This window comes from Aythya ferina (assembly GCF_964211825.1).
Source record: "Aythya ferina genome assembly, chromosome: 4".
Lineage (NCBI taxonomy): Eukaryota > Metazoa > Chordata > Aves > Anseriformes > Anatidae > Aythya > Aythya ferina.
Genome location: NC_140300.1, coordinates 45,626,390 through 45,644,671, shown reverse-complemented (window position 1 = coordinate 45,644,671; position 18,282 = coordinate 45,626,390). Strand labels below are relative to the sequence as shown.

Sequence of the window (18,282 nt, the reverse complement as noted above, 5' to 3'; positions counted from 1 at the left end):
AGAATGAGACTCTTGTTCTTTCTTGTTGTCTTCATAGGTAATGTTTCTCCTGTTTCTTGATTCTTTGCTCCATGTTGCTACCCAAGGATCTTTCAGTTATTCTCTGCCTTCTTGAAGCATATTCCTTCTGCCACTGTACTTTTTTGTTGTTGTTGTTGTTGTTGTTTTTGTTTGTTTGTTTGTTTTTTGTTCTGTATACAGAATGTGATAATTTTTAAGTATTGTGCTGGAGAGAGACCACCTGCCAGCTTTGATATGTTCAAAACACAACTCTTGATCATGGGAGAGATCCATAAACAGCAGTCAATCACTACTGCTTGTCTTAGAAAATAAACTAAAACATACTAGCTTGGAAAGACACAGTAGTTGCATTCTTATGCTAGCATAAGTTCAGAATATAGATAATCATGACATCATTACTTAAAAATTAATGCAAAGCTCAGTTTGAAATCTAATGAAACTGACGTACAAATGGGCTATGTTTGATGGTAATGAAGAATTTTAATATATTACTGTATTGGAACATTGAAATAATGATGACAGATTTCCAAGGAAATTTCAGGTGTAATGTGGAGATGTCTGGTTCTGTCTGTTGTCTCAGTCACTGATTGTTTTTGACAGAGTAACAGTTGGTGGAGAAACTCACTGCATCAGACGGAATCTAAGTGCTTTGCCTTTCTGTCAGATACAGGCAGATACAGCTATTGCCCTGTTTATATATAGTTGGAGCATTAGATGTAGCCACTCTGCAGATGAGAGCCAAGAGTCTCTTGAGACACAGCTGGTTCATAGTCACATGTCAAGGAGCCCACGTCACACAGCCACTTTCTTCCTCTCTAACCGCTCTACAAGTTGATTTCTTTTGCTTTAGGAAATTGCCAACACAGTGGTTGATCAGTAAAAACTTAGCTATCTGAGATTTATCCAATAACTTACACTTAGAAGATGATGTCAGGTAGAGGGAGGACACAGTGGAAAGCTTGCTGAACTTCTGTGGTGTGTTCAGCAAAGGAGACCACATACATTTTAGGTTTTGTAACTGCTTTTGTGGGTGTAATTTCCTAATTATGTATGTCATCTCTCTCTCTCTCTCTTTCTCTCTCTCTCTTTCTCTCTTTCTCGTAAACAGGTACAATCACAGTAAGAGAGCCAAAATTTCTTGATTATGAAGTTAAGAATAAAATACATATTTCAGTTCTGGCTGAAAATAGTTTGGATTCAGCACTCTGTGGAGTGACTATTTTGATACAGGATGTGAATGACAACGTACCGAAATTTGAGCAAAGCTTTTACAGAGCATCGGTATGGGAAGGACAAACTGCTAAAACAGACATCATACAGGTAAGTAAATGTTTGTAACTACAGAACTCAGCCTGCAAAGATACAAGTTTGATTAATTTGGTCATGAATGCAGTCCTACTCAGTCTGTTTTGGACCACCATCATCTTTCAAAAATCAAGAGTGGGATTCTTGGTGTAGCTACTACTTTGCTTGCATATCTAAAATATTCAATAATTTAGTCCAGACCATGCTTCAGGTCTTTCAGTTTTATCAAGTTGAAGGAGAAATATCTCCTTTATATTATACAAAAATCTTTCTTTATATTTTTACTAGTTGTGCAGCTGGACTTAAATTTTTTTATTTTTTATTTATTTATTTTTTAATATTCTGTTTATCTCTTCAAGTAGTTGAGAAGAATTATTCAAAGCTATGGTTCTGGTTACAATGTAGGCTGGGTTCTGCATTAATGCATCTACTGTGAAAGGGCTGTAGCAATAAAAAGAATACTTTCAACCCATCAGTCTAGGAGTGGAGTCAAATCCAAGTGTTCAATTTAAAATCTGATGCTTAAAGAGCAGCTTGTCTCAATTTAAATGTGCAAACACTTCTTCCTCTGAATGGATCCATTCTCTGAAAGTGTTTCCAGCTGGCCATGTTAGAGCAAAAGAAGACATCAGTTGGACTAGAAGAACACATAATTTCCTCAGTACATGTTCTTGCATTGCAAGTCAGGTCACAGTGAGGGTCATGTTAGGTACTAAAGATATTCCTCCTCTAGAGAATAAATAAATGGAAAGCTACAAATGCCTCACAGGCAAAGTGATTAGAAACTGATGGACGTTGTATTTAGAGAAACATATGTCCAGCAATGGAGAAAAATCAAAAGGCAGTCAACCCAGATGTGTAGTCAAAATTTTATGACATGATACATTCTACTATGTTTCCTTTATTCCGTCTGACTGGTTGTCTCTGCCATGGTTTGGATCCTGTACTCATTATAATGCTTGTTCAGCAACCAGAAAAATACAAAGACAATTCGTTGAAGAGTCAGAAAAATCTTTGAGGAACCTGTGCGTTGCTGTTGAATGTTATTAACAATATTGCTTTTATAGCAACATTTACGCTGCTTGTTCTTATTTTAAAAAGTAATTAGTGAACCATCCCATGAAAGGTCTGAAAACTTTAATAATTACATTTGCCCTTTATCTGTATAGCAGTAATACTTTAAAGGGTAGTCCTGGGCTAGTGAGAAAGTTCATTTTTAGGCACTAAACAGAGATAGGATTCTAACAGAGACATTATAGTAATGTAAACAGTGTAAAAATGATTACATTCACCTCTAATGCTTTATGTAGTTGAATTTCAAATTGTGTGGGCAAAGAATTTATGTGCATACTATCTCAATTCACGAGCGGATTTCATGACCTCATATGACACGTGTTGAGGGCCAATATGATTATTTGCTTAAATCTGTGCTGTCAAGAGGAAAGTAAGCAGAAATAGATAACTGTAGTATATTTTTTTCTTACTGAAATAATGTTCTGCTGTTTTGAATTAAGCCTCAGGTTTCCTCCTAAACAGATATTTGCAACTGACCTTGACAGTGGGCTGAATGGAGAAACCGAATACTCAATTTTATCTGGTAATGAAAATGCAACATTTCTAATTGATTCAGCAAGAGGGATTTTAGCAACTAACACAATCCTAAATCGTGAAAACACTTCATCTTACAGGTTTGTATTCAGGGATCCTATAAAACCTTATTCTTCTTTTTGTTCCCTTTAGCAGGAGATTGCTCATGGTATGCGTTTTACAGTTTTCAGTTGATATCCATTAGCCACAGAGCCTGGGTGCAAGCCAGGCAGCATTGAAAACAGCCCTAAAACTGCCCATGGATTTGTACCATGGATTCTTGGGTACTTCTTAAAGTTAAGAAGGAAAATAGTTTTATTCAATCAATTGCAACACTTACTGATATAAGTGAGCATGATGATTCACTAGAGGAATGATGACAGTTCCTGGTTTTCAGTTCATTAAGAACTACACGGCCATTCCTTTTCTGGAACCATTTTTTATACATAAAGACAGAGAGAAAGCACTCAAACCAAATCCAAAAAGCAGGGACATGTTCTGTTTTTTGATTTAAAATAGAATCTTTTTCAAACTTCCTGTATAATCAGATAAAGATTCTTCTGTAATCTGTTTCCATGTATAAGTTGTCTTGTGCTCAGTATTAGTTTTTTCCTGTTTTCCAATAAATTGTGAGTAAATACAATCAAGTGGATGTGAAAATTTTTCTTTATCAGTCATGCCATACTTGAATTTAGAAAGAAAACAAACTATGCCTTGAGAGAAAGTAAGAGCATCCTGATTCATAAATATACCCTTTTTATATACTGCAATCTCTACAAAAATTAGGTTGCTTTATATGTGTTAGTAGAAATTACTTTTTTTTTTTTTTTTTTCCATATGGCTGAGGCATCAGTTAAAGTATTTGCAAGTTTCTGATCCTCCAGGGCCTCAAATTTTTAATCATTCAGTCAGAGTTCTTATGAACCAGAATAACTTTTAGAAAACCACATTAAAAAGATGAACAGAATATGATTTTTTTCTTTTAAGTATCAGTGTAAGATAATAGTCTCCTAAAGGGAATGCTTTGTTTTAACTTAATATGCAGAGTACTTCATTTGGAGTTTCTTTTTCAGTTTTTCAGTGAATCAGAAACATCAGTCCTGATTTTTAGTCATTTAAATAGCATAATACATTTTATTTACAAGTAGTACTTTGAAGAATACCTGTAATAAATCCTCCAAGGAAGGATGTTTGCTGTTAGTGAAGCATTGAACATGTAAGTCTAGCAATTCTGATATCTGTCTTTAATTGGAAACCTGACTTATTTCAGTATTTATATTGGAATTCTAGCAATTTAAATAGACAATTTGTTCAAGGAGTCTGAAGCTTCATATTCTTTCTCTTTATTAATACTTTTTAATCCTGTTGCTAGGTGAAAAGTGAATAGCAAAAGAAGTTTTTACAAGTGTTATGCTGTTTAATTTCAAAATGACACCATTGGTTCTTTCCAATTTGCAAGGAGTTGTTTATTTTTATCTAAATTGAACATTTTCATCCCCAGAAGTTCTAAGCCTCTTGTAAGAGGGATTGTAATGAAAGTGTTGACAGAACCTTAATTTTAATGCCTTGGCTGAGATGTTTTTATGAGAGTTTTTTCCTGAAACCTTAGAAAGTGATTATTTTTAGTAAAATATTTCCATATGTACCTTCCCAATATTCATTCTAGAAAAAAAATACACTTTCTATATGGAATTATACATGGTCACTGACTGAATACTAGTCAGCAATTCAAGTTGTGTTCTCTCAGTGTCAGAAACCACAGGGGCACCCAGAGCAGAGCTCATGTGGTTCAGGAGTGGAAGTGCAATCCACAGCTTGAGTTACAGCCTTGGTTTTCTGTACTGTCATGTGAGCATTTAGAAGCTGGTATCTCCATGACACTTTGAACAGCAGTTGTGACTTAGAGGGAGAAATTAAACTTTCAGAAGATCTGTAAGGAGACCCAGGAAGCATGACACACATAAAAATTGTTAGTACCCAAAATATTTAACATGTATGCCAGGCCCCAACATGTAAATTCTTTCTTGTAGCTTGATGTTTTCTGTTTTCAATCATCTATTTTTTTAGAGCACCTGCTGAGTTAGATTTAATTTTAAATTTCATTCTGAATAATTCATAATTGTGGGCAAGAGTGAATAATTTTTTGCTTACAGTAACAGTTTTCTCTGTATTGTTTAGAAGCTGGTTCCCACAGAGTAAACATCCTTCTATCTGTGTTTATCTTTGCTTATTGTTTTCTTTGCTATGTTGTTTGTGGAAATCAAAAGGTTGTTGACAGTTCACTACTGATCCTTATGCAGGTCTAACATGGATGCCTAAAGGCAAGCTCTCTTAATCTGACTATGAGATTCTGGTCCCAGTAAAATCAGTGGGAACTTTGACAAATGGTGTCTGTATTCAGTAGTTTCAGTTTATCACTTAATAGTATAATAGGGGGGTTTATCTCCATTGTCTAAGTATTATTTTGGAAGTTTTCATGCCACCTGATTTTCTTGTTTCTGTTGTCTCTCTGTAATCAATGAGGACAGTCAGGTTCCTCCAAAGGACAATTCAATACTTACAATTTATTCCTGCTCTGAATTGCTTTCTGGAGAAATGTCTTATTTGCAAGAGTCTTGCTAGCTTTTATAACTACCTGCATTTCGTATGAAATTATGTGAAATAAATGTATCCTTTTGTCTTTATGATTTCAGTATATTTTTACCACCTAGAGTCTTTTGGACATTGTTCATACAAGAGACAAATCATAAAACTGCAGACAGTCACCCTTATGGGAAGAAAGATGGAATTTACATTGAACAACAAGGAGCTGAAAGAGCTAACCTGTTTTTTTCCTTGTTTATATAATTGGTGAATAAATCTGTGACTTTTGACAGATGGTGACAATTCCTGCTTCCTTTAATTGTAGGTTGTTTGTACAAGCTGCTGATAAAGGAAACCCTAGACTTTCTGCTACGAGTATTGTGAGGATAGAAGTGGTAGATATTAATGACAATGCTCCGATTGTCCAACCACCAGGGGAAGTGGAGGTCCCAGAAAGTAAGTGTGATGGTACAGCTAGGTGATAAGATCAGGATTTGTCAGACCACGACACTACTTTCAGTGATTTGTTTAACCCTAAGATTATAGACAAAAGGATAATGGATCATATTAATACTGAAATAATCAAAGTAAATTGTGATCTGCTTTTGCTCTCAGAGGCATTGTTCTTAGTCTGTAGACATTGTATTTAAGAACAGTTTGGAATAAAATCATAGGCAATTCAGAAAGAAAAACAAACTCTACAGAAATACATCTGTAATCTGTTCCTTTTGGACTCCAATGTCATATTGTTCAGATGTCTTCAATTTCTTCTTTTCTGCAATAACAATACTTGGTGTTAAAACCAGCATTGCTAGAAATTAGACATTTTGAAGTTCATTGTGATGAAAGAAATTCTTTCTGCAAATTTGAATGAAACTTTGAAGTGCTATGTAGCTTGATCTAGTTGATGAACATGAAGAAAAGGGCCCAGACCTCCAGAGTTCTCATCCCATCTGGTATGTGCTGTGACATTAGCTCAGCACTTGCATATCTTAAATCCTAAGCCCAGCAGTTTCAATTACAGACATATATGTGATGCATTAAGATAAGCAGCAGCATGTTTACGAAGACTTAGTCCAATCCTCTTGTTAACAGAATGTATCAAGGCTGTCTTTCCAGTGATTTTTTTTTAGTCTTTTCTAAATTTAGCTCCCACTGGTAATGACAAGAACAGGAGTCATGGATGCACAGCAGCTGTAAAGTACAGGCTATTTATTTTTTTGTATTCAGTTTAAGAACATTTGCCTGAGGGCATGGCACAGCGTGTTTGAGGCTTAATGCCCCAGGCGTGCAAATGGGAAATGGTTTAGTTTCTGTTAGCTCCAGGCTTGATTAGATTATCACTGATAGTCAGATTCAATTTGGAATCTGTGGTACTGTCAATTTGACACATGACAAAAGCTGTCTGTATACAATTTCTAAATCTCCTAGAAATATATATTGAGCCCTTAAGAGTTTTGTGCCATGTGGATATCTCTCTAGTGGCCTCTTCCTCCTGTGGAAAAGCTTCGTAACTGTGGTTGTTGATTCTAGAAAGACCAGGAGACTCGGTTAATGCCTCAGTTAAATATTCCTGTGGAATTTTGTGACACTGTTCAGTAAATTCATGTCAGCTAAATATATGTCAAGTTTCCACATGTTGCCTGTGGAAAAACATAGAAGTTCCTGTTGCTGGTGAAGAAGCAGTTATCAGTACACTGCATCTGTGAAAACCTAAAGAAAACCTAGACTAAAACTGGGAAGAAGCAGAAGCATGTGAAGAAATCTGCTACTTGTTTCTGTGTTATTTCTGGATCTTGCTTTTATTCTAAAACATGAAGCCATAAGACCAAAAAAAAAAAAAAAAAAAAAAAAAAAAAAAAAAATCTAAGGCAGAAAAATGACATGTCTAAGATTTAGTATCAGAGAATTGACAAAATTCTCAGAAATTGTAGTATCTTCTTTAGTTATGACTTAACTCCAAAAATTATTGTTTCAGATGTCCTGCCTGGTTTTACAGTGACTCAAGTGTCAGCAACTGATGCAGACTCCAACCCAGCACTTCAGTTTGGCTTTACTGATGACAGTAGTTCTGGAATGAAATTTGCTATTGATCAGCACACCGGTGTAGTCACAGTGGTGGAACCATTAGATTTTGAAGAAACTGCTGTGTATAAGCTGGGAATCACAGTTTCAGATTCTGTCCATCGAACAGAAACAGAACTCACAGTCCTTGTTTTGGACATCAATGATAACCCACCAGTGTTTACTCAGGATTCATATCAGGTGGGGAATTGGGAAACAAACAACAAATGTGTGATGTCCTTCTCTTTATGAGGATAAGTAGTGGGAGTACATATTTATATTTGTGTGTTAAAAATGTATTTGATCACCACTAAGAAGGGAGGTCTCTGCAAACTATTACTGAGAATAGAAACAGAGCAGATTGTGCAAAATACTCTTCTAGGAAACCCCTGCCCTTTCCTAAGAATTCTGCTGAAAGGACTGAAAGAATTGTTCAGTTTTCATGTTTGTGTTTTCTGGCTTCAGAAGAGAAGTGGTGTGAATGCTAGCTGTACTCCTTACACTGTGCATTCATCACACAGTTACTGGATATAGTCCAAAACCAGTTTGGGGAGCAGTGTCCATTGTTCAGGACTGATTGTTCCTTCTGACAGAATGGTAAACAAGTTGGTACGTTTATTTTGGCCCAATTACTATGGCATGTATTTCTTCATTTCCAGTTATGCAGCTCTACAGAGGTGTAGTAAACGTCCCTGTGGTAGGTTAAGCATGTATGGTTTGTAACACGTAGCCCTAATTTATAGCAGTGGCACTCTTCTAGGCAGTGGGGGTGTATCGGTTTTGACTTCCCCAGCATCTCCTACTAGACAGAGGACACAGCTCACCTTTTGAACTGCAAGATTATTGTAGAAGACAAGTTGTCTGACAATGTTTTGAACCAAGGCTGTTTTAGGAGCTACAGGCCACCAAGATGTTGTCCGTGGGTTTATGCCTGGTACACCATGCCAATAAGCACACAGAGTCGGAATCCACACAGAGGTCTTTTAATTAAATAATTTGCCTGACTTCTTCATGGGAGACAAAGTCTGAGGGGCTTTGATGAGGGTTACAGACAGGAGAGAGAGAGTCTGGAGCTGCAGGCGAAAAGAGGCTGCCAAAGCAGTCCTCTCTTTAGGCCTCATTCATGCGTGGCTAGGCTATGGGGCTTGGCCAAGAGAGTGTAGAGCGTGGATTTTTCAGTCTGGCAGGAAAGATGCTCAGGAGGTAACTTACCTCCTGAGCATCCTAACCTGGTGGGGTGAATAAAGAAGAGCCAGACAGTTCTTCATGGTGCCCAGTGACAGGACAAGGGGCAATGGGCACAAACTGAAATACAGGAAATTCCTTTTAAGCTTCATGAATAACTTTGTTGTTGCTCTAACAGTGATTGAACACTGGCATAGGTTGCCCAGAGAGGCTGTGGAGTCTTCATCCTTGGAGTTATCCAAAACCCCAAACATACATATTCCTGAGCTAGCTGCATTAGGTGACCCTGTCCTGAGCAGGGCTTGGACAAGATGGCTTCCTGTGGTGGCTGCCGGCCTCAGTCATTTTGCGGGCCTGTGAACTGAGCTCTGTGCTTGACTTGGTGCTTTTTGTGTGCTGGGTGTGCTCAGAGCCAAAAATATGAGGCACCACAGAAGACTTGGATTTAGTAATGCTTCATTTATAAATCTCAGACAGCTTTAAGAAATAAGTTTAAACATTTGGCTTAGTAGAGAAATTTCAACCTCTGAGCATGTGTGGGGGAAGCAGTTTAGCCACTCAGATAACTGTGGGTCAGGCTCTAGGCACCTGTGGAACTTTCAGGCATCTGAGTTGTCAGGCTTTGTGTAAATCACCCACTTAAACTTTTAAGTCAAGATCCCAGAAAAAAAAAATGCACTTTTAGTGCTCAAATGATTTCTAGATCTGGCCTTAAGTTTTCTTCAACACTCATGTGTGTCTGATTTTGACGAATAGTTTAGGCAAGTACTTGCTTGTGCAGGTGCTAGGAATTTTTTTGTAGATAGAAGCAGACCTTACAGGCAGGGTTATGAACTGATGTAAATCAGTACAGTTCTATTGACTGTGCTAACATAAACAGCTGAACTCTCTCCACAGTCCTGATGTTTTGATATGTTGCCTGGACAGTATGGTACACTGCTTCTTTTTAATCAATGATATGTATAATTCCCTGTTAACAGTCCTGTAATTTTTACCCTTTTATTGTCCTTTAAAGTGTTTTCATATTTATTCTATATATGGCTATTATATACACATATAATCTGTGTGTCAAAATGATTTTGACTAACACTTGAAGTTACAGCACCTATTTTCATAGCTGCTATTCATTCGAAATTTATAAGGTGAAAGAAAACTAATCACAAAAACACTGATAATGGAAGCTCTTAAGAAGAGCAAGGACTGGCTTGGTTTTCCAGATTAAGTGGGGAAAAAAAAAAGCGTTTTTAAAAATTAAATTACACGAGTAATCTGGTGATTATTCAGGCTCTAGTGCTGGAATTTTCAGAGTCTAGGAGTTGTGGGTTATTGTTTTTTTTTTTGTTTTGTTAGTGTTTTGTTTGTTTGTTTGTTTGTTTTAGATTCCTCAGACTGGCACAGCAAACTGCATTGTATCTATAGAAATCAAGATATTTCTGAAAGCAGGGATAAAAGCCAGTCATATTTGCAGAGTGCTGTGAAGTATTCCTTCTGTTAGCGTGTTACTGAAAAGAAATTCAGCAATTCATTGAATTTTTCATAATTAAACCTGAACTAGATGGCTTTTACTACTATTTAAATCTTACTATAAATTTTGGCTGTATTGTATGCAACATTTTCAATATCACAGCTCTTTGTTTTGTCCCTGAAGGCAATGGGCAGATGAAACTTGACAAAGTTGGGAATTGTATTTGTGTGTGTTCTTTTTTCCTAACCAGTTCAAATGAAAGGAAATGTACTTTTTTTACGTTCAAAATACTTCGTTAAGTTTTATCAAAACTGTCATTTTACTTTACATGCCAGGTGAGCTTTCCAGAGCTCATTTCAGTGGGTGCCACTGTTCTGACCATCTCTGCTGTGGATAGGGATTCACAGCATAATGGAATGATTTCCTACAAGGTCCTCTCCTCCTCTGAGGGATTTTCCATTGATCATAAGAATGGTGAGTTCGTAAGCATGGTTTATTATTTCAGCTTATTCACTGTAAACTGTAAAGTCTTATTCCGTTCCTCACCTGTTGCCAGTGATCAGTTCTGGACATCATTGATGGCTGAAGTCTACCATATATTTTGGCTAAATCTGCCATTATCTCTGTAGAACTGATAATGTCAAAGACCAGAGTTCACCATTTGTCCCTGAACTATACACAAGATATCTACTCACAACATTTCATAGGTGCTATTCCTTTGATGTAGTTTAATAAAACGTCGCTGTACATTTTGTTTTCTCTTGTGATGTTTCAGATCACATATTAGGCTGTATTAAATTTGTTCATACCTACTATTTTTCAGAATAAGTTGAACTTATAATGGAGCTTCTCTACAGCTTGGGCTGTATGTTTTTAAGATTTCTGCTTTACAGAACTTCAATAATCCTAAATGGAATTTAATAAAAGTTTTCTAAATTGAGAACATGCTTTCCAAAGTACATCATTTTCTTAAATAGTGAAGAGATTTACTGATTTTTCTGACCTAAGTCTGTAATGCTATGGGAGGTAGCAAACTGTGGATATATGTGTCTCAGTATGCATGTGTATGTATAACTTTTGGTAATGTCAGCTTCAGAAATTACTTGATACTCCAAAAATGATATGTAACTGTTGTTCAGTGTGCAAGTGCATCACTTATTTTCTGTTCCCAGGCATTTTTGAGGTGATTTTTTTTTGAATGTTTTATTTTGCCTTTTGTTTTCTGAAGTTTGCGTGTTCAACCTGCTATAAGGAAGATAAATTTTTGTTAGTGTAAATGCAGTATGTGGTTTTGATACTGCATCATTGTGGGTAGGCCTTGGCTTAGAGCGTTAGCTGTGATTTTGTAGAATTACTTCGGGGTGTGCAACCATTACATCACAACCATGTCATTTTCAAACATGACTGATAAGATTCAGCTTTTGCAATCACATTTACATGCCCTAATGAATGTGGGTTTTTATTATTTCTATCTCATTTTCAGGTTCGGTGTTCACTACCAAACCAATGTCACAGCTGAAAAACAATAACGTTATTCACCTCCTGATAGCTGCCATGGATGGTGGCAATCCTGCCCTGAGTGCAGTCACCTCTGTAGAGGTACACATAGAAGATGTAAATAACCATGCCCCTCAGTTCACAAGGGCATTGTACAATCTCAGTGTGAGAGAGAATGCCTCAGTTGGAGAAAGTGTTCTCACATTTTCAGCAGTTGACTTCGACTGGACACATGAAAATACATACATGGAATACTCTATTATTGATGGCAATGCAGAGAATTTATTCACCGTGGAAACAAGCGTCATGGAGTCAGAAACATCCTACAAGCTCGTTGGCAATCTTGTTTTGAGCAATAGTCTTGACAGGGAAACTGCTGCTTCCCATCGTTTGGTCCTCCTTGCCTCTGATCATGGAATGCCCTCCTTGAATGCAACTGCTACTGTGCTAATAACTGTACTGGATGTCAATGATAATCCTCCAGTATTCAGCAGCCCAGAGTACCATATTCATGTTAAAGAAAGCACCTCTGTACATAGTCATGTCACTGAAGTTTCAGCAAATGACCGTGACGTGGGCACTAATGCAGAGATCACTTATGCTATAATCTCTGGAAATGACAAACAGTATTTTTGCTTGGATGGGAAAACTGGATCAGTGGATTTGATAAAAACTCTGGATTATGAGGAAACCATGAAATTCACTTTAGTTGTCCAAGCCACAGATGGAGGAGCTGATGTAAAAAATATGGCTTTTTCTGTTGTCCATATTAGTGTCCTAGATGACAATGATTATACCCCACTGTTTTTATTTCCCAGCATGAACTGTATTGTCAGTGAAAACTTGCCTACTTTTTCTTTTGTGTGTTCTGTTAATGCACTGGATTTCGATAAAGGCTCTTATGGACATCTCACCTACTCCATCCAGTCTTCATGTTTGGCTCAACGTGAAGTTCCTAGAGACCATGATATGTTTTTCATTGATCCTTTGACAGGAGATATTCATACAAAGCAAATGTTTGACTTTGAACGTCAGAATAGATACTGTCTCATAATCCAAGCAAAAGACAAAGGTGACTCACTGGCCACAGTTACAGTTCAGGTAGATATTGAGGGGAAGGATGAATTTGACCCAGTGTTTGCACAAGATCAGTATTTCTTCAATCTCCCTGAGAAAAACGAAGCAGGCCAGTTGCTTGGCCAAGTGACAGCGTCAGATAATGATGGTGGACTAGATGGAGTTGTTCATTACTCACTGCTAAAAACTTCTCCATTCTTTTCTGTAAATCAGACCAGTGGTAATATATATTTGACTGAAAGTGTTCATAGAAAGAAAAATGGCAGCAAATGGAATGATGACAAGCTGGAGTTGTTGATAAAAGCACAGAGCCCAAAAATGGAATCAAAGTTCACTGTATGCACTGTTTTTGTGAATGTTTCTGATTCTCCTGAGAGTTATCCCATTGTGTCAGCATACCGCCTGACCTTTAGCCTTTCTGTTTCCTTGATAGTGTTTCTGCTGCTTGTTATCAGCCTTATTGCACTGATTCTGAGACATAAGCGGAAAGATACAATGAACTCCAGTGTGGAAAAAGAAGCAGTATCCTCCTCAGCTTCTGATTTCAATTTGGCCAGAGAAGATGAGGACTGCCAGAAAATCCAAAGTACTGAGAGTAGTATGCTTCCCATGGGTGCCATAGCAGAATGGCTGAGCTTGGCAGGAATCGAAGAGAGGAAGGATGATGGTGTCCCCTGCAGGCATTCAGGCTCCAGTGGCCGCAGTTCTGCTGAAGGAAGAACAGAGGAGGATGAAGAAATCAAAAGGATCAATGAACTTTCTTGCAGCAAGAGGGCCAGCTCTGTGTTGAGTGAGCAAGGCTCACGGGTGCCAGATTCAGGAATCCCAAGAGAGTCTGACCAGTTCTCCTGGCAGTCTGGAGAAACTGATGTTGTGGCTACCACACGAAGCATGGAGAACATGCAGGCCATTCAAGGTGAAGGTGGAGAAGAAGCCTGTGATGCAGTCTATGCAAAGAACACGATGTTGTCCCAGACACTAAAGAAAATTGGAATAAAAGAGAAGGACATAATGACAGACCTCACAAGAGAATATGCCTTGATATTAGATAGACAGGACCCTGGGTATGATTCACTTGTAACTCTTGGCACCTCTGATGAGGATCTTAGAGTTGGTTACAGCTGGGATAACGTGCTCAGCTGGCAACCCAGATTTCAGCCTCTTGCCTCAGTGTTTAATGATATTGCAAAACTGAAAGATGAAAGTGTGCACATTCATAGCTTCCCTAAGGAGAAGAAATCATCTAATTTTCCTCCTCCCTTGATAACATCAATAGCTCAACCTGGCATAAGGACAGTGCCACCTCGAATGCCAAATACAATATCAGTGCAAGCATTTAAAAAATACCCTCGTTCTCCATTTATCCAAAATCCTGGATACCCTTCACCAACTATGACCCCCAGTTTTTCTCCCTCTCTCTCTTTACTTACCATGCAGACACCTACTGCTTCTCCAGTAATGTCCAATGGGAGAATGATAGGAACGTGTCTTATTTGTCCAAGCCATGAACTTGCAACAGAGGAAGAAATTCAGGTCTAGGTTATTAAATGATGGTAGTCTGTGGAAAAATGTATGGCTTGAAGTGTTTTTAACAAGCAAAATATGCCTGTTGGAACTGTATCACCAGTATTCTTTCTGTATTCAAGAACTGAAAATGTTAATATATTAACATAGCCACAAACTTTCTAACAAACCTTCTTATTCTTTGTAGAATATGCTATGAGTCCATGGCGTTTCTCCTTTTTCAGTTCCAAGCAAGTGTGGTTTCCCATGTAAATCAGACAGACAGGTGCCTGATAACCAATTTGATCAAGTTTACTTTTTTTTTTTTCCTCATAATATGTCAATAACAAATTAATAATAGTAACTGTTTACTGTGGAAAACCTGTATTAGCATGCCAGTAGATTCTGACTGCCACTGTGGTTGCTTCAGGAGAGAGTACTATAGGCCAAAACGTCATGATTTTTTTGGCCAAAAAGTCATTATTTACCCCCACAATAATGGATCACTCATAGGGTCCTTTGGAAAACATAATACCCAATGGTAAGATAAAAGTAACTTTCCTCTTTATTACTAGAGTAATAAGTATCTATTGTCTTTCTGTCAATAGGACAGAAGGATCCTGGTCCCCAGGCAGCTGTAGGATAGGACAGTGTTACAGTTGTGAAGGGCTCATATACCTCCACCCTGCTCATTGGTCCTGTGCTGGGCACATCTCTGCAAGACCAGACACCTGGCCTTGTTTGTTGTATGCATCATACATATTGCATCTCGTCTATGTACGTATATCCAGACATGTACACATGCCTATACTGATGTGTATGCTTGTATATTTTATCAGATCAATAAAACGCAGAAAATACACCTACAGTATTTCTGGTTTCTCTTCTGTGTATATTTAAAAATCGATGATGGTTCTTTTGCATCATGTATATTAAAATTGAGCTATAGGTAAGAGCAATTAGTGCGTGGGAGCCTGTTCCAAGTTGGATATGTACAGAGTGTGTATATTGTATAGGTTGTAACAGCTAAAAGGAAACGTATAAAATGAAAATATAAAAAGGAAAAAGGAAATGTAAAGTGCTGTTAGATTGAATGATCATGTGGGATCAGTATCATGTGTAATGCCTTTTGTTTCCTCAGTCATGCATGTCATGATCCTTGCTGGTTTACAACCTGTGGGTTCATAACCTACCTTCAAATAAGATCATGTTTATAATGCTGCACCTACATGGTACAAACATGCCATGAGATCCATACTGCTATGCAAGAGTGTTTCTTTTAAAGCTGGCATGTGTTCATTACATTGCCACATAGTCTTAAATGTAGATGTAGCTTAGGAATTCATCAGGGTCAACAAATCTTACTAGAAAAGGAGATGGGAATAAAAGTTTTACAGCTGGACAAAAATCTGTACCAGGAAGAGGGAAGAAAAGAGGAGTCATTCCCAGTCCATATCCGGATATGGAGCATCAGTTCAAATCCATTTTTTCAGTATGAATTGGGCCATTAGATTGGCTACCCCAGGGTTGTGGGATAAACTTCTTTGGACCTATATCTGAAGAAGGCAAAATGTGTTTTTGCATTTTTATGTCAATATAGACTGCATGTGCAGTCTATAGACTGTTATAGACTATAGAAGTTTCAAGATTAATTCATGAGCTTTCAAAGTAACTTGTTTTGGCTGCTTATTGATGCAGTAGTTATTTTTGCAACTGAATGGAAAATACTAATTTTTGAATGACATTTCAGTGAGAAATCTGTGTACATAAAAGCAACTGTAATGTGATGCCATGACATCAACATGTAATAATTTCATAGCGCAAATAATACGCTATTTTAAAACCTGACAGATTTTTCTGTTATGAAGGCTAAAGGTTAGCCACAAAACTTGTTTTTTACCTTTTAAAATTACACTATCTACAGCTTGTTTGGTTTTGATGTATGTCTTGACTATAAAGTCATTTCTGATTAAATGAGAGATATGCTTTGTGATGTTCAACTCTGTGTGTTTGTAGTTTCAGGAGGCAAACAAGACATGGAGGACTGCTTTTTCTGTATAGTCAGCATCTTAGCTGCTATCATTTTAGGTTCAGTCAGTCCTGGTCAAGTGGCAGCTGTTGTTGCTCTTAGTAGGAGTAATGAGCACATGCTATCCTGGTAGAGGGATCGTCTTTGCAGTGGGTGATCAGTGGAAGATCAAATGCCTCAAAAAGCAAATCTTTCACAATGATGAATATGAAGTGGTATTTAAGGTGTTGTTTCAAGTACAGATTAATGGATTAATAGCTTTTTCTTCACAAATATTGCTGTTGCAAATGGAATAATATTAGTGCTATAGCTCTTCAAGCATGCAGTCATACTTTGTACAAAGATTTGGACCTTACCATGCTTGCTAACATGGGCCTGCTGTAATTCTGCCTGAAAATGAGCAAATCTTGTTTCTGTTCTTTTTGCTTCTTCAAATATATTTTCGTTTTGATGGCTCTCTGAAAGGATTATGACTCACATCCTATTTCTCAAGCACATGAAATCATGAAATAACCAAGACATACTTTGTGCTCCTCTTAAATGCTACAAGAGTCTTTTCCATGTCTTTTTGTGTATTGGCTCATTCTGTATCAAACAGGAAACAACACTTAGGTAACATATTGTTGTTTTGTATACTGTCAAGCTTAAAGTGGCTATTGAAACAAATGTTTGCAATAAATCATGCATAGTTCTTCTAACCTTACTGTTTTTTCCCCTAAGTAAACAGTGTAACATCTATAATTTATCATGAGTTTAATATTAGCTTGAATTGAAGAGGCTGTGTTACTTGCAATTCTGCACACCAGTTTTAACACTTTGGAGAAGGTACAGAACTTGTTAGTGGAAAATCATATTAAGCTCAATGCATAAGCTATAAAATAAAAGACAGTTGTCTCTTCTGGAATTTTGGCTGCCTGCCTTTTGGATTTCTTGTTGGCAGCCTTGAAAACACTGGTGTAAATCACTACCAAATGGATATCAAAATTCCATCTACCAGTAGTAATCATTAAATTGACATTCAAGCAGATTCCTGTGCAAAGAGGAAAAACTTTCATAGTTTTCGGGAATTCATCATTTAAGGATTATAAAAATATATATACCTATTTTCTAAAATGATATGAGAAAAACACTGGTTACTTACATAAGTCCATATCTAGTTTGTAGTTTATCTTCAGCTGAAGACAGGAATTAGTCCTAAACCAGGTCTAGATTTAAAAAAAAAAAAAAAAAAAAGGTTCTGATGAAAATGAACCAAGTCTTTTGCCAAGTCTATTGCACTGATCATTCCTACTATTATTTATAATTGGTTGCTATTGATTCTCTTTGCTTTTCTTTAACTGACATGTAGCTTCCTGAAGAATTTTCCCTAGCTTTTCTTCCTTACAGTTAGTGTGAATATATGCAAAACCTTTCTTGGGAGACCTATAAGACAAAAATGTGCTGCCCTTACAAAAAAACATTGCTAGAACATCAGCTAACACCAGACGGTCAGTTGTGTCTGTATGGCTTTATAATTTTACAGCCCATAGAGGCAAAGGCCAAGTGGTGATTCAGGTGGCCATCTTAAGCAGCAGGGGTGTTGTAATTAAACCTTATCCTTGGTCAGAGCTCTCAACATGTCCTAACTTCATTGTTCCTTGAAAAACAGCCCCTGGAGTGGAAGGACATGGGGAATCCTTGCAGGGGAGGGAACTGGCACAGGTTTGCTTATCATTGAGGGTGGTTCCCTAAAATCCTGTAAAAACACTAATTGGAATGGGAGGCACTTCTGACTGTAATGGAATATACTGTAATGGTAGGTTTATATTTAGAATTTGGCTTACTTTGCAAATGAAATGGCTTTGCAGCTTCTTGCTCCTAGTATCTGGCACAACAGAAACAACTGACTATGGCATTGTGTTGCTCAGTTTGCTGCTGATGATCTGGTTGGAACAACTAAGGTGTTGCAATATCAAATTGAGTATAC

At 37.3% G+C, this 18,282-nt stretch overlaps 1 protein-coding gene across 1 annotated transcript in view; it reads left to right on the top strand.

Annotated features, from left to right (window-relative positions):
* Positions 1-15,168, top strand: part of DCHS2 (dachsous cadherin-related 2) — a gene marked incomplete at its 5' end in the record, with an annotated part of 107,092 nt that extends 91,924 nt beyond the window's left edge. The window contains 6 exons of the mRNA XM_084517974.1: positions 1,130-1,341; positions 2,863-3,014; positions 5,822-5,952; positions 7,475-7,761; positions 10,546-10,684; positions 11,694-15,168. Coding sequence (XP_084374100.1) covers positions 1,130-1,341; positions 2,863-3,014; positions 5,822-5,952; positions 7,475-7,761; positions 10,546-10,684; positions 11,694-14,323 — 3,551 coding nt within the window. The 3' untranslated portion in view covers positions 14,324-15,168. The remainder of the gene's footprint in view (positions 1-1,129; positions 1,342-2,862; positions 3,015-5,821; positions 5,953-7,474; positions 7,762-10,545; positions 10,685-11,693) is intronic.
* Positions 15,169-18,282: the final 3,114 nt, after the last annotated feature.